Consider the following 27,090-nt stretch of genomic DNA (forward strand, 5'->3'; position numbering starts at 1 on the left):
AACATGAATGGGGTTAAGCCACGTAACAGGTCAGTAAATATGACTTCGGTTTGATAAATCATGACGATTAGATTTTGTCAATTTCCACCGAATATTAAAAAAAATTCCAATAAGTTCGTAATCAATTTTTCGATTGTAAACTTTTCGCACTTGATATTATCAAAAAAAAATATTAAAACCTTCAAAGTATTTTTTTGAAGGCAACTGATTTTTTTTCAATTTTAAAACACATAAATAGAGAAAACATTTCGATGTAAATCATATTATTATATTAAGGCGATGCACTACGTCGTGTAATATTTTAAATTGAGCCGCTATCAATAACAACCCTTGCGTAGATGGCGATAAGGTTTAAATTCCCGCTTTACAACATCCACCTGTTTTGATTTATGCAAGAAAAAAACATGGCAAAAAAGTGCCTTTTATTTTATTTTGTGGATGTTCAGGCATAAATATTTAACTTTTTTTCGATCATTTTATAAATAACTTAATTTGTCACATTATACAGTAAAATTATAACCGAAAAAGGGTTCGTAAGTAGGAGATTTTGAACTATAAAGCAGTTTTCATAGGCCTTATATATTATTTTTTTCTGGGCTTATAAAAAGACTTATCTAAAAAATTACTAGATTATTTCAAAGGCCAGAATGTATTCTATTCGCACTATTTAATTAAAGCATCTGAAACATTTCTAGGCGACCAAATTTTCAAACCAAAAACACTTGATTTTGCATTACTATGTATGGCATCGCCTTAAGTTTTTTGAAATTTATTAATTGAAGTTCAAAGCCAGTATCGTGAGTTTAATCATGCCTTTTAATGATGAAACGACTGTGAGAAAAATGAAATTTAAAAAAACTCACAGAATCGAATAATAACATTAGATTAAAATTTGATTATGAACTACTTAGATAAATTATTTAAACTCCACCAATCATTTCCCGCACAGCACAATACAAATAAAAATGACGAAGATAATAATTTTATGTTTCGCAACATTCCAATTTAATTTTTCTGCTAGTATTTAAAACCTCCAATTAAATAGCAAACATGAACTAAACGTGTGGTAATAGATACCTACTTATGAAATTAATTATGACAACAGGTTTTGTAGGAACTTTTGTTAGGGAATTGAAAAAATTAAAAAATAAACAAACAGTTATAATCGATTTTATTTTACATTTGGTCAAAACATTCAAACCAATTCAAAGCAGGAAAATATTTTTTTTTGTTACAGATGAAATTACAATAATTTTACCATTTTAACAATATGTTTTTATTACATTCAGATCAAGGTTTAGTTAGAAATAAATTCCAATATTTTTTTCATTATTGATATAACAATACTATTATAGCATACATAACATTATTCATATCATAAGACTGTGAGAGAAGATTGCCTGTAAAACTGTTAGTTAAGTTTATTTTAAAATAATCTTAAAGTAAGAAAGATCTTAAAATAATTAAAACATTTACGTTCAAGATAATTTATATGAGTCGATAACATCCAGTATCAATAATATTTTTGGGAAACATATATATTATTTTCTATATTGTTTTTACAATTTTTATTAGTATTTTTGCTTGATTTTGAGAAGGTATTTTACAGAGTGAAAAATGTGTTTCGCGAAGTTCAATATATTATATTTGCAATACATAATAATAAATAGATTTACTAATAATACGCAGATATAATTTTTATGTAAGGTCCTGCCTTTTAACAATGTTATTATTTTAACAAAAGTTGACTTATGCCAACATTACTCTAAACACGAACAATATAAGTATTATATTTTAATTTTTTTCATGGATTGAAACACCTATACAACTTTTTACACTTCAAACAAAAATAGTGGAAGTAAGTTATAGAGTTGTTTTAATACTCAAGAAAATTTATAAAAATGGAATTCCACCATTAATTAAGAGTTTAAAAATTAGAAACAAGAACAATATAGGTAGCATTTAATGTCAATGAGGTAAATTGTTTTCTAAGGTTTAAAAATATTTTAATAATAATTTCTACAATACGTCTTAATAAATTTCACAATAAAATCTATAAAATGTTCAGTTTGTTCTAAAGTGCATAATATTTATTTGGCAAATGAATAATATATGTATTTCTTATTCATACTCTTCAAGATGATTGCAAACTTGAATGATATTTTTTCACAATTTCAATCTATTACTTAGTAACATTTTCAGAATAATCTATAATGTTTATTTTTTCATAAGTGATACAGTAACATTATATTTCTCATTATTTACATTTTATTTATGCAATCTTTAGTTTATCTTAACCATAGTTTCACTATAAATCACATTTGTGCAGTCATAAAAAGCACTTTTCTTAAATGTAGTCACATTTAATACAATAAACAGTGAATAGTCTTTTGAAGGGTTAAATCCGAAAGTGCACAAATTGACGGCTGCATACTTACCAAATCTATGGTTTACTAAAAACGCGATTGCCATGTAGCTAGAAATCTTAAAGGATATTATAAAAACCGAGCCGAGAGTTTTTTTCTGGATTAAAAAAAAGTTACCCCAGCTGCTGGAAAACGATCTACGAATTAAATGGAACAACAATCTGGATATTATGATAGTCTCTCCGTGTGTCTGGATATCCCCTTTTTCCATTTACTTGCATATTTTGCTGCAGCCAGTACCAAACGTTAAGTCTAAATAGTTAAACTTACACCATGAAAAACCATTGTGTAAGTTTAACTATTTGGTACTGGCTGCTGCAAAATATGCAAGTAAATTATATGGAACAACAATCTGCATATTAAGATAGTATCTCCGTGTGTCTGGATATCCCCTTTTTCCATTTACTTGCATATTTTGCAGCAGCCAGTACCAAAAGTTAAGTCTAAATAGTTAAACTTACACCATGAAAAACCATGCACGCAAAAACGTGCAAATAAACTATATAAAATGGAGAAATGGTTTTAGATTATCATAATCAGAAAACGCATATCAGAATAATATTAAGAAATATCTAAGATTGTCCTGAGCAACGTTTATTAAATAAATTATTCATTAAGGTCGACTTTGAGTTCGACGATAATATAAGGAATAGATTTAGAAAAAATTCTCACTTTGTTCCATTGCCGAAAACTTCGATTTTGTATATAATTACATACCCTGACACATTCATACGCCTAAATGATATCTTAAAGAAAGCACACTATGTGCAAAAATAAGCTTTGGTGATAGAAAAAGTTTTGAGCGGTTCTTATTCCGTGGCATTAAGATGAAAAAGTTCAAAATTCAATTCTTTGAGAGCGCATCGTGCAAAGTGAACTATTAGTGATAATTAGTTCACGCCGATACTGTTTCCATAACCTTCAACGACTATATAGATAGACAACACACATTGCACTCTTTTAATAAATGATCATTTTGTCGGTTTTAACAATTACGGTAAATAAATAATGGAGTTTATAGGCAAGAGATATAGAATTTAAAATAAGTGATCTTCATTACTACAGTTCGTTACAATAATTCTTTTAGAGACGACCATAAAAATACAATTTTAAGTTAAGAGTCGAATCTTCAAATGATTTATTGACTTATCTAATAATAATGTAAAAGTATTTGTGAAAGGTTTATTTAATGTAATAATTATAATGAATTGACTATCACCATCTTACATTCCGTTGGTAAATGAAGAACATAACTTCAGTTACATTAATAATTTCAGTATAATTTATTTTATAGAAAATACTTTTTTTAACAGATATCCCGTAATGTAAATTATGTCTAGCGATTGCAAATATATTTGCTTAGTAACTTTAAAAATATATATTTTCAAGTGTTTTAAAATTCTTAAATTATTTTTCCTAGCCTATGTTTGTGCACGCAAGATGGAGCAAGGAAGTCTTAAATCTCCTAAGTATGGTGAATACAGAATACAACACACGGAAACTATAATAAGAAACTTGACTCTTTTAACCGAATTTAGTTACTAATTTCTAATTTGAATGACAACTATATAGGTATAATGAGTGTATTAAAAAAAACGCGTGGTTTTGATATCTTAACTTTTAAATAATACCTACTGTTTCTCGAGTAATTTTGAATACCAAAATTTGAACCAACAACACGTGATCGCCATTTTGCAAGTTAGTTAGGAGTAGGCGAAAGTATTTTTTTTTTAATTTTCAAAAACGTTTTTTTTCGTTTATTGTAAATGGCTGTGATTTAATTTTTTTTGTGACTTAATTTTTAACATAACATTTTTCCATCAAGAGAAATAGTGACAAATTTTAACTATATTATTTTGGTTCGAACAATTATTGAACAGTTGTTTTGTTTTAGTAAAAAATAGGACCTAAGAATTTAACATCTTGCCCATATTCAGCAAAGAGTAACAATACCGAATGAGATTATTATATTCAACAGTTTAAGTACATACACGATCTGATATGTGATATTAATAATTTTAACAATTTTAGATACTTTTATCTAGATTAATTTTTTAAGATAATCATCATGTTTTAAAAATATACAGCAACTTTTTTCGGCCATTATGTTAGAAGGTATTAGCGCTGGCCTTTGGAAATGAACTACGTATAAATATCTATACCCTATGTCGACAGATTTCTAACAGCATCAAGGCAATATCATAATAAAATATTAATTCTAAATGGGATTTTGATTTCTTTTTTTAGTTGCACCCTTTAAATAAATTGTATTTAATTCATTTACTTTTTTGTAATGATAACAATGATTTAACGATATAAATACTTTGTTGGAGTTTTGCTACGTTTATTCACGTAACTTTTTTGTGATTGTCTTTTCCCCTGAAAACTTTATTAGCTCATGCTTTGAACTTTTCACAACGATAAAAAAATATGAAAAAAAAACAAACCATCAACCTTGGACTCCCTTTGTACATTTTTATTACCGATTGAACATAATGTTTTTATGTTTTACAATAATTATTAGATATTAATTAATTCATAACAAAACGCCATATTTTATACATCATTGTAAAGACACCTTTGTTCGAATCAACGTATATTTTAGATACCTAATCATTATGTTTGTCTGTACAAATTTCCTGTCTAAGTGAGGTTATTTTATTAGCTACGAAGACAGGATTATATTCAAAACGACGCGATGTATCTCTCCATGCATTTTTTTTAAATGTTGTGCTACCAAATCATAGTGATTATAAAAAAAATCGTTGAGAGAATTTATAGTATTATTTATTTTAAATGAAAACTTACTTTCCCTTAAACCACTTTACTATACAATTTACCAAATTGTCAACTAGTTTCGGTTGTAACTAATCTTTTTAAGGGCCGTAATAATTTAAAATAGATTAAGTTCCGATATTAACATATTTATACATATATAAAGTTAACTATAAGAAGAGAGAGAGATAAATATTAGAGAATTTATTAGATTGGAGGAGGTTACACGGGAACAAAGGGAACAGCTTTAAAATTGAACAATTGGATGGTTCCTTTTATTTATCTCTAAATAGTATAAAGTCACTACCCTCCTCTGTTTATTGTGCGCTTATTTTTTCTAAACAACGCAACTGATTTTTAGAGAATTTCTTCCGGAAAGTTTATATATACATAATACATGCAAATTGTATTTATAGAAAGTATATAAAAGTTTCCGAGCCGATACCGGGTACACTAAACTATGGGTAGCTAGTTTAAAATAAAACCATATTTTTTTACTTTGCCTTCATAATTTCTAACGACTCCAAGTTATTAAGGCGCAAGCCCGTTCCATTCTCATGTATCGCTTCCACCCCTGTATTCTTATCAAAAGTATGGTCTGTTTTAATTAGACGTTCATCAAATCCCAAAAAACCTGTACTTGTTAAACACCTGATGTTTTCTTTTAACCTAGTGTGTAATGCTAATTTTTCGCTGTTTTACCTACACAGATAGCCGGGAAATCTTTGCAAATAAGTGTGTAAATGCCCGATTGCGATAACCTACCAAGCTCTGATTATCTGTCTCTCTCTAATGTATTTCTCTTTTCTCCTTTTTGTAATACATATGTATATGTCAATGTCTGTATTTAAGTTAATTTATATTATTACGTTCCTTAAGAATGTCAGTCATAACCGAAACTAGTTGATTATTTGTAAAATTGTTTAATAAAGTGGTTTAAAACAAAGTAATACATTTTTAAATTATGCTCGCAAAGTCAAGTCACAAAGATATTGCTTTCTTTGTTAATTTGTTATTATTGTTATACGCAATAAACAGTATTTGGTTATGACTTTGGTTTAACCCTCTCATGGTAAAGGGGTGACAGGTATAATACTAACCAAATTAATATATATTTTAGGTAAATGTAACCAAATTTGGGAATGACATTCTCTTTTACACTTATTTTGAAGGTTACCTATCAATGTAATTGAATTAAAAAAATAAAATATAATAAATCTAAACAAAACAATACAAAACGTAGAAAAAAAAGAAAAACTGTCTCAAAGAGGAATCGAAATGAAGATCTCTCGTCTTCCTGGGATAGGCGTCTTAACCAATTTGACCATTGGGACCTATTTATTAAACGTCATTTTTGTCGATCTCATATTTAAAATAAAGAATTAAAAATTTCATGTTCTAAATTTTTCCCATATTTTTTCAAGTTTCAAATGAAATTGGTTTGTCACCTAGATAGTATCTCGAATAAACATATCCGATTTTTTAATAAGGGATACCTTGACTTTTTCAAAAGTCTAAAAGAATATTCAGGAACATTTTTTTTCTTTTTAACTTATTTTGAAGGTTATAACCATCAATGTTTTGTACCATGAATGAAGAAGATATTACGAAACAGAACACAGAAAAATTAAAAGATAACGGTCACAACAAGGAATCGAACCCAAGATCTCTTGTCTACCGGGACAGGGGTCTTAACCAACTTGACCATTGGAACCTATTTATTAAACGTCATATTTGTCGATTTCATATTTCAAATATAGATTAACAATATCAATTTTCTCCCAATTTTTGGCATATACTTTTTAAATGGAAATAAAACTTCTTGTGAAATTGGTTTGTCACTAAGGGAATATGGACTTGTAAGGGAACTAAGTACAGTTGATACTAAACTAACGTTATCAGTATTTTATATATTTACATTATTTATTTTTTCCGTTATTTAAAGTAAAATATTTTTAACAGAATTGTTCTGTTGCAATATTTACGACCTATTTTTTTTTCTGTTGAAATTTGTTGGCTATAAACTCAAATGAAGTGAACCTACATGATAACATTGAAGAAAAACCATTCTGTCTAAGAATATACCGGTTAGAGTAACATTTAAGTGTAATTATATTGGCATTTATTTATTTGGGTAGGTAGTAGGCGTATAGATTATCTGGAGAATTAATTCAACCTTTTAATTTTACATGTTCTGTGCAAGTGGTACCCTGGCTGTTCTAGGTTCCAGCTCCAGACTGAGTCGGTACTGTCTCTCCTCTTCCAGGTGAAGTGTAGGGTCCAGCAAATAGCCGCATACCTTGGGGATGTGCTCTATCTTGTAAGCCGTATGCTGGAAGTGGCGAATTTCACGGATCACATGGGCAATCTGGAGACAGAAAAAAACATTAAAAATCGTTAAATCAAAACTAAACAAATTTTGCAGATTTGTAAAATGATCTTTTACAAGGAATGAAATTTTTAACACTAAATCTGGATCAACAATTATATTTTTGAAAAGTTAACCAAGGAGAATGCCACACGGATAACGCATGATAAAGTAGGAAGTTTAGATACATGATTTCCGTAAAACATGTTTGATATTGATTAATACCTCAAAAGTCAACCACCATAAAAGGATGTTTGATTTCGTTTGCAGCATGAAAGATATCTACCTTACTTTCACGATTGAGGGGAGAACATTTTATTTGAAGATACTATATGATGATTCACATTCATAATCAAGATTCCCTTATACGTATTATTTTGACAATAATACTACCGTTTTAGGCTACAATTCTGTTATAAATAGATTACACACTGTTGATAACTCTTTTGCTGATATTTTTAAAAAGCCTTTAAGTATAAAACTGTATTTATTAAACACTGTAGCGGTGCATATTTTAACGAGGCCAATGTATAATAGGTTTTGGTGTTTGTTTTCTTCTTAATTGATAGCATTTACTTTGTAATAATGTATATTCTTTTTTATTTGGATCTATTTATTAAATTTTATAATCTTAATTTTGTTTGCATCTATCTATATTTTATTTTATTTGTTTCCTTTCTAATTATCGTTAGTTAAAAAAAAGAAAATATTGAATAAGGTTGATGATTTAGAAAAACGCAAAATTATGTATCACGGCAAAGGAACTTAATAAATAATGATCAGAATGGTTCAAAGTTCCAACTTCTCTTTTTCATGTTGCAATAGACTTCAATGTTGGTTAGTTACCACAGAATTAAAAATATAAGAACAAACCATGCGCATTTTTGAGAAATTCAGTAGCCCCTCTGGTGTGAAATTTGGTGTTCCCTCCTCAATGAATGAGAGATCGCTCAAATAAAGACCCAGGTAAGGAATGCAAGGCGGGTCACATCTGAAAGCAAAAACAATTTAATTTTAGTTTAGCACTTTTATTAAAACTAAATATACAAATAGTTTTATAACTATATTTACCTGTGCAGTGCATCACGGAGTGCTCTAAATCGACCATCCGATGACACGAGGGCTTGAAGTTTCTCGATAGTTTGTTTGCTCTGAAAATTATTATATTTACTCATTACAAGATTTGTCGTGACACTTTTAATTAACATAATATAAAGATAAGCGTCCACTTTCGATACCTAACTTAAGTCAATTACACCATTGTAATTTAAAAGAATAATTAATAAAGTACATTAGTGCATGGATGAATGTTCTGTGCATGTCTCAAAAAAGTCTGCATTGAAAGCGTTTGCACAGTAATAAATGTGTATTTTTATCTAAAGCTGTCATCACTGATTTTCTTTTAAAATAAAATATAAGCTGTTACAAAATTTGGTTATAATAATTTTTAACTACTTACAGTTTTGGATACCTTCTCCCAAGTCTTCTTGAGCCGAAACACGGACGTGTTGGTGAAAGCAGCACAGATCTGCAGTGTTCCGTTGAAGTTGTGCAGGCAGCGTGATATATCGGCCACCGCAGCCCATTTCTCTATAGCTGCCACTCGACCTGCAATCACAATACTGACTAACTAACCATTACGCCACTACCCCGCAACAACTCTGTCTCAGCTAACACTCATTGCTTCATTCACATTCATACATCATCTCATAATAATATACTAACTCTTGGTTTGGCCCGACTCAAGTATTTGGTTCACTTGATCAAGCTATATCTTCCTGGGGCGTCCCCGATTTCTTTACTTCATTCTCATTGGCGTTATTTATTCTCCTTACAATCCTTTATTCATTGATCTGCTCTACAATCTACCTGCCCAAATCATCTAAGCGTTGTTTTCTTATTCTTACTCATTACGCTTTTATCAACATTTCTCAGACGATTGTCAACATGAATGCCTCAAGAATTAATTTATACAGAAATCGGTCTACTTTCACTCTTCATCTGCCAATTCAGTGCCCCACTGCTCCATTGTGAACTGCTTACTCCATGAATGGAGGACTGAACGCGGGGAACTAGAACCAAATCACCGTTCCTCCCAACACATGCAACGCTTCCCTCATACAGGGACCCAATTGCTTGTATGAGATTCGTATTCACTTCATACTTGGACAACACCTTCCACAGCTTTTTTCGACCGACTCGATTATTACTTCATTAGGACAACATCATTAAAACAACAATATGATGACGAAACCAAAAGGACAGCATTATAAAAACAAAATGAAAAATATGGCATTATGAGAACATAAAATATATTTTTAAATTTGACGTTACATTGACCTTCAAACGAACGTAAGAAAAGGCTAAGAAGACCCGAGAAAAAAACATAGGTATTTTACTGGAGAAAATAATTCTAAAAAGGAAAAGGTTTGTATTTTGACATGTTCACTAAAAATAATTTCATCGCCTTTTTCCTAAGGTCAGGATATCTAATACTTTAATAAAGCACGAAAAAAACATAAAATATACGGGGAATTTAAATGGCAAGGTAATAATAGTGTTTAGCAAAGACGCGACGACCTTTGACACGAGGTGTGACAGAAAAATTCTTTAATTTTTGAACAGATTTATGTTAAATATGTCAATTTGTGGGTATTAACGGTTTAGACCAGTAGGTACGTAAACCCAATCAAATAACACAATAAAACTCACTTGGTCACAAGAGAGTTGAACCTATTGTTTTGGTTCAAGCGGAAAAAAACGTAAATGTTAACATGTTACTAGAAAGAAACATTCAAAGTTCATCCGTTGTAGTTGCTTCCTACAAGGCGCGTAGTCAATTGGAATTCTTGGAATTATATTATTCTGTGTTTGCTCGTTGGCATGATGTTTTAAAAACATCTGAAACTAATCAAACACATGATAATGGGGTTACAGTTGAAATGACGATGATCAAATAATGGTACAATTTTCTTGATACATTATAAAAATCAAATTTTCATATACAACCTGTAAAAGAAATCCAAGTATATTCATTCATAGATAATGTAATAATGAATAGTAGGAGAAATCCACAGTAACTAATCAAAAATGTTAAATCATCAATATTTTATGCAATCATATTGAATACAAATTACCATCACCTGTTTTCAAAAGTGAGTTAAAAATATAATTATGTCCATGTTATCTTTTTTACTCAATAACATATGCAAAAATTAATCTAGCTTTTTCTTTTCCATAAAAAATGTAAAATATTGAAAAGTAAATAAGAAGTTCTTGGGATATTTTGAAATTTTAAGAAGAGGTCAGAAAATATTTTGCCAAACTAACCCACGGTTAAACATATGATGATAAAAATGATACATATTATGTATCATTTTTCATTATTCATTTCTATTATGGTAATATTAATTTATTTTTCACACATATAATATATATTTCTTAACTACTGTATTATTGAGAGAAACATTTTTTTTAAATTTTGATTTGTATTGTTTTCTTTTACTACAAGGAACAAAATTCTATTGGAATAACTGATAATAATGAGAAAATCTTCGTTTCAAATAATAATGACTTAGCAGGTGTCATTTGCAAATAAATTAACGTGTAATATTTGTTCCTCCAACAACGTGATTTTTTTTATTGGCCTCGGTTTTAAGTCCAAATAAAAGTAATGACATATTCAAAATGTGTGCAAGAAAGATACCCATTTCAGTTAATAAATTTTTTTTGCATCCATTTCTCGGTTTTTACATAAAAAATAATTTTGTTTAATTAATATAATTTATACTAGTTCAAGCTGTAAAGAGTGACGTTAAATTAAATTGATTAATTCAGTTTTATCACTTTTACTCAAGTTAGACTATATTAAATCCAGATAACCCAAAACATGCGATATGTTAGTTCCAATTATTATTGAATTTATATATTTTTTTATTTAAATTTTTATTTTGGATTCTTGAATATTAAATCCCATTATTATTAAATTTCCAAAAAAAAAACATTTTATTTAAACAAATACTTGTGTTTAATTATTATTACGCGTTAGCTGTTTTGCCCTCTGAAAGCGTCATCCAACTGTAAATTTGACAGACAGTTTTGTAAAATTAATAATAATTCTATTGAATATGTATAAAAAAAGTTAAAATGGAGTTCTAAAAATTAATTGGATAACAATTAACATGTTAGTTACAAGTGGTATAACAACATAACGATGGATAGCAATAAATATGTTAGTTGCAAACTTAAACCACATTTGTAAATATGTATGTCATTTTAAGTCACTAGTTTTTAAGCCAATAGTTATAAGTCCTAGTTGCAAGTAGATTAAGTCAAGTAAATTAGATCAAGTCTCAATAGCTATAATTAGAAAAAAATCTTTATTTTAAGCCAATTATATTAATTTTCTCAGACATTTATTTTTAATACTTGTTCGAGTGCAAATAAGCATCGGGTACACAAAATATATTGTGGGCGTGTGTGTATGTCCGAATTCAAATCAATTTTATAATTTTTTCGGGTAAAATTGTTAAAATATTTTCAATGACTTTTCAAGGGCGCAGAAGTCAAAAGGTCATATGTAAATGAATTAATAGAATCTCACCAGCAAGTGTTGTTTTTCGCAAGATTTCTGACACTACAAGTGTTGACAGCTGGTTAAAGTGTCTCGTCATAGCTAGTATATGAGGAGCTCGATCTGCCTTGTCAGCTTTCATCCATGCCTGGCCAAGAAATTCCCTGAAAATAATACGTAACTTCAACGTTAGATTGTTTCTTTACATGCAATTGTTGCTTACATTTCAATTTTTAACCTCACTAGGAATAGCCTGTGTTGAGATTAATAATTTAATAATAACACAAAAATGATATATTGAAATAACAATATTGAAACCTTTATGTATCTACCAAATAATGGGTACCTATGTAGCTGAAAGCCTTTACAACATTTTCAGACGGCCTCTGCGGTAGATGTGTGAGGTCCTCTACCACGAATCCGATGGCTGGGTTTATTTCATTTAATTAAATTATGTTTTGTACACATTTAATTAAATTTAATTTTATTTTATTACACACAAATAATCAAGTGAAATAATATAATGTTTACTATAGACCCGTGCCAGAGTGGCAAATACTCTCACTATCACTCAAGTGAAAGAAAACCATTCAAAATTAAAACGTTCCTTGAAATGGCTTTAGCCGTGTTCAAAGATGATATCTGAATACCCCATATTTCTCTCCATCATCTCGTTCCCCTCCCCATTACCTACAGACTCACAACATACCCCAATTAGAGAGGCCATAGTCTCACTGACTTCAGTTATAAGGTAACAGATGCAAAACTCTTGTGCGATATTCACATTAAAAAGGATTTTTTTCTTAAACGTTTTAATGGCGATGAAGGCAAAAAACTAACATCCTTACGTCGCTAGTCTGAAAATAAATTAAAAGTTAAAGGTATTGATAGCATTTTCATGATGATAACCTTTGATAATAACAACCTCTATGTATATATTTATATATATTATGACGACTATGGTATGGTAAAACCTTTCAAGCTACAAAGTGAAAACTTTGAAGGAGATGATAAACATGAATATTTTTAGATTCGTAAAACTAATTTTAAATAATTAATTTGTAAAACTTGGAGTTTATATAAAAGTGCTTATTTTTTCAATCTAAAATGTAATATTGCAATTTCTATTTACGAAAAACTTTGAGGATTGAGTTATTTCATCTACAGTTTTCTGAAAATAACCTGAAAAAAATTACGCATAAATAAAGTATAAAAGTGCATTACTCAGCAAAAAAAAAATTACCATGTTGCACTTTGGAAAGCATTCTATATGAAACCACTGAGGAGTGACATTTCCAATGTGGCTTGAAGGGGTCTACCAAAACACACTGTACGATTAAATGTGTTCATTGACTCAGTCTAATTTGTTCGCTTTTGGGAACAACTCATTTCATAGAATCGTTGTCTCCTTACTATCGTGATCAGAAATTTGATTTAAACAGTGTTAGAAAGATAAAACACCACGTTTTATATTCTAATGGGAAAGTTAATCAAAATAATTAAGATAATATGCTCCTCTATGAATCTCAAAAATCCGAACGCCATTTGAGAAAAAAATTAAAACTATTTGAATTTTTCATAAATTATTATGAAATCAAACGACGAAAAAGTAAGATGACATTAATTTTTATGGTAAAATGTGTGTTTTCGTTACTTTAATTCAGTGTTTAGACAAAAACCACGTAAGATAAATCATTTTTATTTTTATGTTTGCATTCAAAATATGAATAATTAAAAAAATATACTTTTATTTCTTACAATAAACATAAAAAGAACATTCAATCACATTTCAATAAAATTCTTACTTTTTGGAATTTTCAGAAATATTATATTTATTTGGATTTTATTGCGAAACGGAAACACCTCGACCTTCTGACAGAATATTCCAGAGGCCTGAGGGTAGTTAAAAAAACATTCATTCGTGGGTATTAGGTAATTATTGTGTTTCTAGACTTACTCGCTTCGAATAGATACAAATATCTGATGGTCCAGAAACGTCATCTGTTCTGCAATCTCCAGTGCAGAAAGCGTTTCGATACTTTCCTTACTAGGGGACTGAAAAATAAAACAACCATCGTAAATGAGTAAATCGTTTATATAAAAAAATAATCCACAACGTTAAATTGAATATATCGCAAGCATCGGAAAGCGTTAAATATGTGCCAGGATTGCAGAAAAAATTACACTTGCAAGAGGTGGTGAAAGCAGGGCGCGCAAATCAGGTCTTCGTTCCTCTTCCCTGGCCAGCAATCTCAACAGGTGTGCGGCGGCCCTGTGCTCGGCTGGCAGTAAGTTAGGACTGCATACAATGTCTTCCAAAAAGCTGGCCACGGATACACGTAGTCTGCCCTCCGCCCAGAAGTCAGCGGAGTGTTTAGATACCCAATGTCTAAAAAATACAATTGTTAATATGGTGGTACATTTTTAACACTTTAACAGCCGCGCATTTTACTGTGGCATTTTGTCAGCCGTTCACGAGCCTCACGGGTGACGTTTTTTCCTAGAAGACGGTGTTCACGGGTACCACGCATTATCGAGTTTTATACACGTTATCGCAACGCGTAGGTGAATGTTTAGACTACACACAAATACGCAATTCATATAAGTGAGGTACGTATGCGGGTGTGAGGGGACGAAGCATCGCCCGCGCCGCGCCGCGTTATTGCGTCACGGTTTGAGTGCGCGCGAACAAAATAAGTTTATTTGTTTTATTTCAATTAATGTAACTTTTTTCAGGAAAATTTTAAAATAAAAATACTATATTATCACCTTATAAAAATAAAGTAACTATGCCTGTTACTTTTATGGTTATTTTTCTATTCAATAACGCCGTAAAACGCCGGCGAACCATAGAAAGCCATATTTGAAATGCGCGGCTGTTAAGAGGAATAATAATTAAAAAGAGGAATAGAAGAAGTGTTACGGCTGTTGAAGTATTAAAAGTCAGCTCTTTACTTGGTTGAGCAATATGAATTTTTCCTCCAATGTTTTTATTTTCCATACAAGTACCGCCTGGGTTTTATTCGAGAATACTCTTAGATCGATTGTAATCTAGAGCAGACGCTTTGGACGTGTCCCATTTAAGGCAATTTGAGACCTCTCAATTATTTACGGAGTGAGTGCTACAATGTCGAGCACTTGTCAAAAAAACACTGTAGAGAAGAAACGGAATAAAACATGTGGTCACGTAAAATCTGTTACTTAAAATTCCGATATAGTTAACTTGTTCACAAACGAAAAAACCATTCAACACCTGAGTTAAAATTTGAAAGTGTTAGAACTTGTTTACTCCACAATATTTCTCTAAAACTTATGTACGATCATATCAACAGAAAAAATGTATGCCGTTATGTAACAATAAAATTGAAAAAAAACTAAACTGATTTGACCAAATCTATCTATTGGGTTTCAAATGGATTGCTGGAGCCAATGTCACAATGAAAATCGTGAATGCTATTAAAATGTGGTCAACATTATTCGTCCACGGTTGACTTTTGACTTACTTGAGACTTGCTTACATTCATCATTAACTTATTTTTCATGCATACTTCGTTCATCCTAGACACGAGAGACTGTAGATCATCCATACTATTAGCAATCAGCACCGCGTCATCAGCATACAACTGGCAACATACTTTCAGATTACTCAAATTCGCGCCCAATCCCACCTCTTTCAATTCTTGCATACAATTATCCATGTATAGCTTAAATAACCACGGTGACATTACGCAGCCATGTTTACCACTTTTTGTGATATCAAACCACCCCGTAAAACCACCGTTTACCCTAACACATGCAACGCTTCCCTCATACAGATACGCAATTGCCTGAGTCAGATTTGTATTCACTCCATACATGGACAACACCTTCCATAGCTTTTTCCTGTGGACTCGGTTGTATGCTTTTTGTAGATCTACAAAGGCACAGAAAAGTTTCTGGTTTTTTGCCCTTCCACTCATCAAAGCACCTTGCATATCCCATATTTTATCCTTTGTTTCCTTTCTTACTCTTTCAATCTAAATTCTACCATGCAACTTGCCAACTGAACTTAACAAGCTAATAGCACTATGATTTTCACATTCCATACGTGACCCTTTACCTTTGTATAATGGCATGATCACAGCCCTTCTCCAATCTAAGGGTGTGTAACCCTCCTTTAAACATTGGTTAAAAAGATTGCACCTCCTTTAAAATATCCTAATTGAATATTATACATCAATGTTAACTGGCCTCAGTGTTTCCTCTCTAACATGGAGTCTCTTCAATACCAAAGCCCACTCCACATTTTCCTCAAAAAGACCCACCCAACGATGAGAATGAGAAGCTTTTTAAGCCTGGGAGGGAATGATTTCTCCAGCGCCTCGTGTGTGAAGTTAATATAATAATATTTTTATGGTATTCGAGTGTTTTTTTATTAATTTAACGTTAAATTTATTCCATTATTATCTATATTAGTAAAAGGCAAGTCTGTATGTGGGTGCCCAGTATACTAAAAAACTCCTGTATCAATTTCGTTGAAACTTTCAACGTTTGTTCATATTAGTGCCAGGGATGTTTAGATAATGGTTTTAATGGTAAAATAAGTTGTAACGTATTATCTCTGCAGTGAAATGAGATAAGGAGTCGAATTAAAGTAAAAATAATGTGCTATTTTAATAGTAGCCAGTAGCAATTTAGTGAGAAGAAATATAATGAGTAAATGTAGTAACACAGTAGTGAGTGGTAGAAAAATTCGGAGATGCCTGAGGAACTTAACATTATCTCAGCAACGGAATGAGGACATACATACGTGATAAACGAAGAAAAAGGTAAAATGAGAATGTGTATGACGTGGAAGATATTGGTAGAAGAATTCGGGGACCCCGAGAAAGAAATGGCACGATTAGTGAAACAAATACTTATAATTGGTAAAAATGTGATGAAAGAAGAAAGGGGTGTAAGGATTATATATATATATATCGCGGAAGTGAATGATTAAAAAGTCAGGGATAATCGTGGAAGAGATGACACATTCAAATAAATCAAATGCCAACATATTTTTGGTAAAATGTGATGATCGAAGAAAGTAAGAAGAACATAATATGACGTGGTAAAGTAAATGGTAGATACAGTCGGGGATGATAGAAATAAAATATTTTAATATGGTACCTACTACAATACATGTCAAGCAAAACTTTAATGTTTAGTATTAGAAACAAAACTTACTGATAATATCTATTGTGAATACAAAAAAATAATATATGTAAAAATGAGGGATGTCTTGTTATCAAACTGAATATAACATAGTTTTGTTAACACTATAAAAAATACAACTGTAAAAAAAACTAGTTAATAAAAATTTAAGTAAAAAAATTCTTTCGATGAACAATTTTTTTTAATCATTTACAAATATATTATTTTCACCTTAAAAATGCACCCAGTTTTCAGTTATAATAGAATTCACAACCTCAAAACATTAAGCCAAATCATTCATATATACGTAAAAAAAACTTTCGTTGTATTTTTACAGAAAAGATTGACTTACTTTTATCGATGATTTTCAGATACATTCTGTTGCTTATATTGTTGCTTATATTTTTGTTGATTTTTTGTTGATTTTTGTTGATATTCTGTTTCTATAATTATATGTAATTTTCTTATTGTACAATATTTTGTAGTATTTTACAGTATTTTTGAAAATATTTTTTTTCCATTTTTGTAACTATACATATTATTATCTATATATATAAGCACATAGACTAGCTCCCCAGTTTGACCCGAGAATATTTCTCTACAAATTGGGTAAAAAAGTGATGTCTGATATGAAATGTAATATATTTTTATCTCTTGTGAATATTTACTTTTTTTTTCTAAATAAATAAAAAAAAAATAAAAATAAAATCATAACCTCAAGCAACGCCAGGTACCCGTCAGCTAGTACCTACATATTGTAGACATCATATTGTGTATATATATGTAATAGTAAGAATGATTTGAAGGTACTATAGCTAAATGATTTATATACCTACCTATTATAGTGTTTCGTAGAACCCGTGCTGAGGTGTTCATGTGTTTTTGATGTTGAATCGATTAAATTATTATGAGAAATGTAAAAAAATGCATGCAATTATGATATTTTATATTAATGATACTGTGTAACGTTCGATTTGATGTTACTAAGAAATCAAAAATTCTGTACCTTTTATTTTTATCCAGACCGAAACATTATATTTGTTTACAGAAGGGGTTGGTGTATTTTTTATTATTATAATGTAAGTATTGCGTGATTATTCATTGAATCAATGAAAATCATTAAATAATTTCCTACCTTAGAACATTGAGCACCCTCATGGTAGCAGCAGTGGAAGTAACGGAATCTCTCGGGGCTGCAGGAGCTCTACGAGGCTCACGAGGATTGCTGGATGCCGATGTTGCTATGGCAAAAGCCGCGGCTGCCGTAGAGGTGCTACTCCTGCAAACACCACGAAACAAACAAGAATTAGATGAAAAATTGATACAAGTAATAATTATTTATTAACCTGAAGCACCCATACTATCTGAAAAAATCTTCCGAGAAAAAATAAATGCCACTGACGGGAATTGATTGATTTGATTTTTTTCAATTTGAATGGGTGTTTAAGGCTAATAATTATTAATTATTATTTTTTTGATAAATTAATGTTTTCAAGACAAGATTTTATTTATGCATAGCACAAAGGATAACAATTATTTTTATAAGCAATAATTGTTCGCCTGAAACACTCATCCACATTGAACAAATCTCCTGATAAAAAATACATGACGCCAACGGGACTCGAACCCGTGTCCATTCGATTTCCGGTCGAAAGCTCTGACCACTGAGCTATGGGGGCTTATTTCTTACCCGAGAAAATATTCAATATATGCTAGTGTTTCATTCAACAATTAAAAATGTAAAAAGCAGTAATTGTTGAATGAAACACTAGCATATATTGAATATTTTCTCGGGTAAGAAATAAGCCCCCATAGCTCAGTGGTCAGAGCTTTCGACCGGAAATCGAATGGACACGGGTTCGAGTCCCGTTGGCGTCATGTATTTTTTATCAGGAGATTTGTTCAATGTGGATGAGTGTTTCAGGCGAACAATTATTGCTTATAAAAATAATAATTATTCCTTGTAATAATTTGTTATCTCTTGTGCTATGCATAAAAATCTTCTCATTAAACATAAGTTCATCATTAAAATAATTTCAAAAAATTAGAATTGGATGCTTTGAAGCAAAAATATATCCTACTTTTGATATCGTTTCATTTTGCGTACTGTCTGCAGATTTTTGTTTGGTGATTTGTATCTCGCCTTGTTTTTCATATGTCTTCCGGGGTAATTCTTAGTCATGGATAATGGATTTACCACAACGATTTTATGAATACCATCAGGTGGTGGTGGTGGTGTTTCAATCTCCATCACACATGACTACCATAAAATCTAAGAAACCTCAAAATAGAATTTTCAATTTTTAAATATCCCCGTTAAACGCCGATTCTCTATACGTTTTATTTTTTTTTTCAAATTGTAGTCAGCCTACAGGTATATTACGCACTCACAAAATTACAAATTTAAAACATTGCTAATTTATTAGGAATCTCTCTAAATTATTCGTAATTCGATTAAAAGCGGGATTGCATGCTCTTAACGAATGGAATGATAGTTTCCTAATAACCTTTTAGTAAAATACGAACGTACGATGTCTGTTCGTCATTGTATTTTATCAAAACAAATGCAAATGCATATCCATCGATATTATTTAACAATTAAATGTGATGTTGTTTGAAACGCCCCAACCCCAGTCCATAATATTTAACAATTAAATGTGATTTAGTTTGAAACAACCAAACCCCGGTCCATTTAATTTAACAATTAAATGTGATGTAGTTTGAAACACTCCAACCCCAGTCCGTAATATTTAACAATTAAATGTGATTTAGTTTGAAACAACCGAACTCCGGTCCATTTAATTTAAAAATTAAATGTGATGTAGTTTGAAACACTCCAACCCCAGTCCATAATATTTAACAATTAAATGTGATGTTGTTTGAAACACCCCAACCTCATGATGATGTAACCTCAAATGTGATGTAGTTTAAAACACCACAATGTCAGACTACAACAATTAAACAATAACAATAAAATGCTAACCGATTTTGATACAATCGTGCCTTCACTAGGAGAGATTTAGTCATGTCAGGACAGAAATCATTATTTACCCTGATGAGGGCATACATAGTTATACCGAAACGGTTGGCACACACTCAATGTTTAAAACGTTAAGTTGACTAATTGAAAGATGAAATACAAGATTTAAGCGTGAGAGGAAAATCTAATTAATATTTTGAAGTTGATAAAATATCCAAAGGTTGGTGTGTGATAAATGATTTTTCAGTTGAGAATAAAACCAACTTACGTAGATAAGCAACATAAAATGATGGACGGCAATTTGATTTTAAACTCAATGAAAAAACATTATTTTGTTAGTTTAAGACTGCTAAAACTTTAGTGGTCTTCTATCGTCTGTTCCACAAAAGACGTCGTAGATAAGATAAGTATTTTTTAAAATTACGTTCATGGTGATTTGTTTCCCGTATTTTCTGTATGCTTTTCAAATATATTTTTTTAATGCTTTGTTAGTTATGTTTTTGTAATGATGTAATGGTAACATACCATAAATTAGATACCTGTATTATAGTAAATATCTACCAAACGGATTTTTACAATAAATTTGGATTTTCATTTAGTCAGTGGGATCGGAGGGACCTACAAATTTGTAAATTCAAAATAACCAACCAGGCAATAATTAATTAAAAATGCATATCGGAGGATTAAGGAACGGTATCAGGATTCTCAATACACATAAGGACTCGCAAATTTACAGACAAATTATTACCATGCCTTGATAGGGGTTTTCAAACAAAAACATTGTGATCTTTGGTTTATGTAAGAAAGGGTTATTGACCCATTTTTATTTATTACTTTTACACTCTTTTTATTTTGACAACGAGATTTATGTTCATATTGTTAATACGAGTCGACCAGCTTTTTGCTTCTATTCACGCTATGTAATCTACAATGATGGACACATGAAGTAACTTTTTCACGTACAATCTCAATAGGAGAGAAAGGTAAATCGGATGTTTGTTTTAAAGTGTTTTGTTTGCTTATTGTTTGTAGACGTTAGTTACTTCGCGAGGTAGATAGTCCTAAAAATGAAAACATTTAATAGCAAAAAATGTTTTCACTAATAATTGCGTGCAGCAATTTTTGGGCAGCACCAGATCCCCAAAGACTGATGAAGAGTATTTCTCAATCTTCATAGAACACAAAAAGTTGAAAATTAATTATTCCTGAGTCCCAGTTTTATTTATTTTCTTTTTTTACATATATTTTTAAAATGAACATAGTTACGTTATTTGAGAAAAAATTAAAATTCAAAAATGTCTTTTTTTAAATTTTGTATTTCTTTCTGTAAATTCTAAAGTTGTTGACTTTTGATTCAGTGGTTTGGTGGTTAATTTACATCAAAGTATTTAAAATAGTGTCAAAAATAGCGAAAGCGTTAAAAATACTGAATATTTTACTGAGGTAAAAGTGCTTAATAAATAATTATTGCAAAAGCTTTTCTAAGCCTATTTATAATCTTGTGCTGTTGAATCCTAGTGTGTTCAAAAGTGTTTTTAAGCAAAGTGAAACAGAAAATTGTATAAATTACTTAATTATTACTGACTTAAAATTATGCAAAATGTTATGTTTGTAACATCAATAAAATAATATAAAATAAAATAATAAATTATGCAATAAAATAATTTTATCGGAGAGAACCAATTATTTTCAATAAGTATTGTCAAATGAAAGTGTTTCATTTAAAAGTTCCAAAGGGTACAAAAAGTAGGTAATAAAAAAAAAGTTTGCTGGTTCAGGCACAAACTATAGCATCTGTCAGAAGGGCTATCAATACCTAGATAAATAAAAGTAGGACGGAGTATAAATCTGGATTTTTTTGAGAATATAACTGGCTTCCAAATATGATTGTATACAATTAGAATAAAAATAAAGTCGAACGAATGCTATAAGGTATAAACATAGGTACTTGAATGAAATAAAGACAAACTCATTATCTGTGTAAAGCTCGCATCTGAGCTAATATAAGAATAGTTAGTTGTATAGTCAGGCTAATTATATGGAACTATAAAATTAGAAGACTGGCAAAGGAGGCGTTTTAGCCGTGGGAATCTTCAAGGGTTGATTTATTTCCTTTACGAGGTAATAAGTTAAGATGATATCTTCAGTATATTTTTTTTATTTAGTACAAGAGGGTAGCTTGTTTATATTAGTGTCATTGAAGCCATTTACTGAGGTAGTTAAGAGAAACCTGGTTTATTTTCTTACAAGACGTGAAGGTCTTTTGGATATACGTGTGGGCTACTTTAGTACTTATGCAATCTATTGTCACTAACTTCATGCGTCTATGTAACTAAAGGTGAGGTGGGTGGTATGCATATTTACATATCTTCTGATCCGCTATTTCTAAGCTTCTAGTAGGGTTTGTTTAAGGGCCCTCTAGAGCAGTCGTATTTACCACTTACCAATGGTCATCCGCAAAGCTGTTAGGAAAATAAATATTTCCATATCGTATTACTAACTGAAATATTGTAATCCCAGCCCTCTACAGTTATACATTATATTGTAGTAAATATATTTTATTCAGTATTTACTTTGAGTCTGCGCAAATTCGTTTCAATATTGAGATGTTCACCCAAGTGAAATAATTTTTCTTTTAAAAACAATAACGTATCTTCATTTCATTGTTTATTTACTAAATGATTACGAAACTAATTTAATTCCAACTAATTTGAGTCCAAATAAAGACATGGTTTTTTGAAATTCATGTTTATGAAAACTTTGAATATAAAATATGATAGATTTGACGTGAATCATTTTGTCAATAATATTTTTAGTGTGGCGCTTTATTTTTTCAATGGAAAAATGTGTGATTTTGTAGGGTTGTAAGTTAGTGACCAAAAATAAAGTACCTTCTGTGAGACTGACGAAACGAAGTGATGACAACTCCGGCTCTCGGTTGGCTAGCTTCCCTGCGGCAGGTCTGAAACCAATAAAATAAACATACAATCCTTACATTCAAAAATACTTTTTTAATCTCTTTTTCATCGGTGGGTAAAATACGTTGAGAGTGAAATAGCGAGGTTGTGAAAAAGATGCTAACCTGTAGTAAGTGGTGAGACAATGAAGATCTATGTGATGCTGCAGACGCCCTCCTGTCGATGGATGCCCGTCTTTCAGCGCTCCACCAACTGGCGCAGCCAGATACTGAACCTTCTCTGGCATCCCTTTGTCCACTGGGAAGTAAAACTATTGCGTTAAATATTTTTTCTTACGGGTGGAAATTTAGCTATAGTAAATTGTTATGGAGAGGAAGATTTTAACATTACCTCGACGCTCTTCTTGGTGTTGATTGTTCTTCAGAAGCACGACGACTCCCTGAATTATTCTGAAATATATAAAAAAAAAATCCATTTAAGATATAATTTTGACAAAATAAGTTGTTGACTTGGATACGACTCTAATCTATATCAATTAATCGTCATCTGTATTATAAATATGAAAGGAACCATAGCGCAAATACAAATACTACTCCAGTTTGAAGATTTCGCTTTAGGACTAAGTACCGTTTCGAATAATGTTATACTGTGATTTTGTTATTGTCTAGACTGAAAATCTGACATGGCCTGCGTCACGAAAACGACGTATAATTGTACTGCTTGTTACAATGTTGTATGACATGATAATTTATATCCAACACAGTGGTCAGCTTTGTTTCCGTAGGAAACATTAGGACGCCAAACTTTGTGAGTGACAAAGTATGCCGAGCGCTGTGGTAGACACAAGAAACCCTCCTCAGGGATGGGCATAGGGTGCTTATTCACAAGCAGATCTGATGAAGAGTATCAATGAAAGCCAATTTCTTGAATAGGACCAATAACCTCTATTTCCATTATAAGTGGTTTTTTACAGAAAAGATATTTATTAAAACTTACCCCCCATCACAGACCGTATACCGAAACCCTATCTAACTAGCTATGCTGTGGATGGATGGAGACGCCTTCTTCCAAGGGTCCGCGACTGCTTCAGCGCGGGCGACCAGCCCGCCAGCTCCGTCTCTCGTTCAGTCCCAGCCCAGGGACTATCAGTTCCTCTGCAATTGCCTCCGGTTACCATCCATCCATTGTATTTGCGTTGACTGCAAGGCGTGCGTGGTAAAGTGGGTAATCGGCGATTCCGCCCTCAAATATGATACCCATCCGATAAATTGACAATTACTGCCTGCTCCCGTCAGTTATTACGTGCGAAGCGAGTGAGGATTGCCACCCTTTTTTGTGGATTCCTCTCGAACAGAATCTCCCATCCCGGTGTCCAGTGACACGCGTTTCACTTTCCCGGGTTCAAATTTAAGTCGCGCATTAATCTATTTACCTGCGATTTGTACATGAACAGGATCGGATGCCTGGATTAAAATATTCGAGCATTTGCTCCACTCAATTTTTATTCTAGTCCAAGTTCAACTTTGCTGTGTCTTTTTTATAGAAATTAAGGAGAGCAAAAGGAAAATGGTATGAAGGGTGGGTAGGGATCTAGGGATCGATCTGACCATCAGTGAATCTATCATTTCCGCTGAGGCGCATGGCAATGGGTCTCCCCAAACCAGCCTCTCCCGATCTGGCACGCCAAGCAGCTGGTGGGCAGGCGTATTCTGAACAAACCTCACCCGGTGAACCCGGTCACCAAACTTAGCGAACCACTTGGGATGACCTATGGCAGAGGTGTTGGTCAGCCAATAAATGATAAATTGAAGAGAATACACTATTTACTTACAGGAAAATGCTGTTGTGAGGTCGGCAACAAATCCGGTTCTCTTTTCATCATCGGTCTTGGTTTAGTTTCTTGCTCATAGCTGTCAATCCTCTTATATTCAACTGTAGGAGTTTTGAACGGGCTATAATTTTCAATGGGTTCTTTCTTGTGATGATGATCTGATGTTTTGTAAACCTCTTTGTAGGGACTCTCTGGTTTGTACTGAGTTTCATTCTTGTGTACGTCTGTTTGGGTGTATTGCTCCGACAGTTTGTGTCCGTCAGTTAGTTTGAAATACTCTGGTTGCTTTTGGTGCTTTTCAGGATCTGATGGACTTCCGACTAATGTGACGGAACTAAGATTACTTGGTGATGATGGAGAGGGACCTGAAAAAGACAAAAAAAAATAATTTGTGAACAAGATTTTTTTCCTGAGTCATTATTGTGTACAATTTTTTTTGTTTGTACCTTTTAGAGTCTCGGAGCTGGATGATGATGCCATTATTTTTGGGATAGTCAATAACGTACTATCTTCTTCAGACGTCTGAAACAATACATACAAGTTTATATATTATGAAAAAGCTATGTTACGCAAATAAACTAAGAAAACTCGTCGAAAATTTTTTGATTGCCTGGTATAGCCCAATTATTTCATATTTATTTATCTTGGCAACATACAACTATAATTGATTATGTAATGACAGATCAAGTAGATATTTAATTATTAGGTATTTTAAGGTCAAATGCAGTAATGCATAATTCCTTCGAGGTTGACAGAATATTTAAAAAAGAAATGCAGGTTAATCCTGTAAATGAGAATAATATTAAAAATGTAAAATGATCATAAATATTAGAATTTGAGAAGATATCGAGAACACAAGTTCTTTTTTTAATATATTTTTCATAACAGTATGCATCATGTTCATTTCCACTGTCCAGTTCGAAACACATGGTCAAACAAACTATTCTACATCCCACCCTCAAAAACTACACACAACATTCATTTTTCGCCGATATTTTTCATATTTCCTTAGTTCCGTTTACTGAATGCGTATCGAATTGTCAATTACGTACCCTCTTCCCCTGCTGTGTGTAAGATATCTAAGTTATTGTCATTAAGTTTTTTTAATGTTTTTCTGTTTATTTATGTTTTTTTCTCTTCTGTATTTAACATGAATTTTATGGGGAAAATTTACTGGTTAATACAATTTAATTATTTATATAAAATTATATAACTGTTGGTTTTCCCAATAAATTAAAATAAAAAAAAATCAGTATGTTAAAATCAATATCAGTATTTGTATGAACACGTGTTCTGCTGTCCTCATAAAACATTCGCTTTTGACTGATACTTTCTATAGAAACTCTTCCAATTCATTCGTTTTAGGCCTGAAGTCCAGAAGTAAGAAGTAAGTTTATAACAGGAAAAATAATAATTTAACCAGATTTTTAATACACATACAGTATTTCATATAAGTGAGTTTTCTCCGGATAGATTCAAAATTATGGTAAGGTTAGGTTGTATGTAAACTAAAAATTACATCTGTATATGTTTTATAGTAGTTTGCAATATTATGGTAAGGTTAGATTTATGTAAACTAATAATTACATCTGTATATTTTTTTATAGTAGTTTGCAATATCATGGTAAGGTTAGGTTTTAGTTTTCAATAATGGAAAAACCTATTTTTACAATCAAATGTATTTATTTCATGTTTAAATTAATCAATATTTCTATTTGTCTATGCGTCGCTGGTTGTGTATTTTATAATAATTTGTTAGCAAAATGTTAGGAAAATTACGACAGCAAAATTACAAGACTCTTACTTTCATTGTACGCAACAAATATATATATATATTTTTTTTTTATTTAATATTTTTTGACATTTATCGAAAATAAAATGTACGCCAAACTGTCCCATGTAGCATTTAAAGTTAAGTAAAATTTAAAAGTGATAGTACACTAAATAATGAATAGTTTACCTTCGCGTTAGATGAACGTCTCGACTGAGGAGTGGACGGCCCGGGAGAGAGTCGTTGCTCCCGCAACTCCTCGTCAACTGAAATAAA

General features: G+C 31.3%; 1 protein-coding gene across 2 annotated transcripts in view; it reads right to left on the reverse strand.

The window, feature by feature from the left end:
* Positions 1–2,034: 2,034 nt before the first annotated feature.
* LOC149425904 (ras-specific guanine nucleotide-releasing factor 1-like) overlaps positions 2,035–27,090 on the reverse strand; it is a 95,249-nt gene continuing 70,193 nt past the window's right edge. Inside the window, exons 20-34 of one of the 2 annotated variants that reach the window (XM_089642143.1) lie at positions 27,004–27,080; positions 25,490–25,565; positions 25,044–25,408; positions 23,603–23,661; positions 23,377–23,509; positions 23,186–23,256; positions 22,739–22,756; positions 18,450–18,593; positions 14,333–14,531; positions 14,100–14,197; positions 12,173–12,306; positions 9,029–9,177; positions 8,641–8,720; positions 8,443–8,560; positions 2,035–7,569 (exon numbers count right to left, since the gene is read on the reverse strand). In XM_089642143.1, the coding sequence (XP_089498269.1) occupies positions 7,387–7,569; positions 8,443–8,560; positions 8,641–8,720; positions 9,029–9,177; positions 12,173–12,306; positions 14,100–14,197; positions 14,333–14,531; positions 18,450–18,593; positions 22,739–22,756; positions 23,186–23,256; positions 23,377–23,509; positions 23,603–23,661; positions 25,044–25,408; positions 25,490–25,565; positions 27,004–27,080 (1,904 nt within the window). In that variant the 3' untranslated portion in view covers positions 2,035–7,386. The remainder of the gene's footprint in view (positions 7,570–8,442; positions 8,561–8,640; positions 8,721–9,028; positions 9,178–12,172; positions 12,307–14,099; positions 14,198–14,332; positions 14,532–18,449; positions 18,594–22,738; positions 22,757–23,185; positions 23,257–23,376; positions 23,510–23,602; positions 23,662–25,043; positions 25,409–25,489; positions 25,566–27,003; positions 27,081–27,090) is intronic. The other variant, XM_089642150.1, reaches the window with a different exon arrangement.

Source organism: Hesperophylax consimilis, chromosome 2 (genome assembly GCF_061612785.1).
Source record: "Hesperophylax consimilis isolate HC1 chromosome 2, BYU_Hcon_1.0, whole genome shotgun sequence".
In the NCBI taxonomy this organism is placed as follows: Eukaryota; Metazoa; Arthropoda; class Insecta; order Trichoptera; family Limnephilidae; genus Hesperophylax; species Hesperophylax consimilis.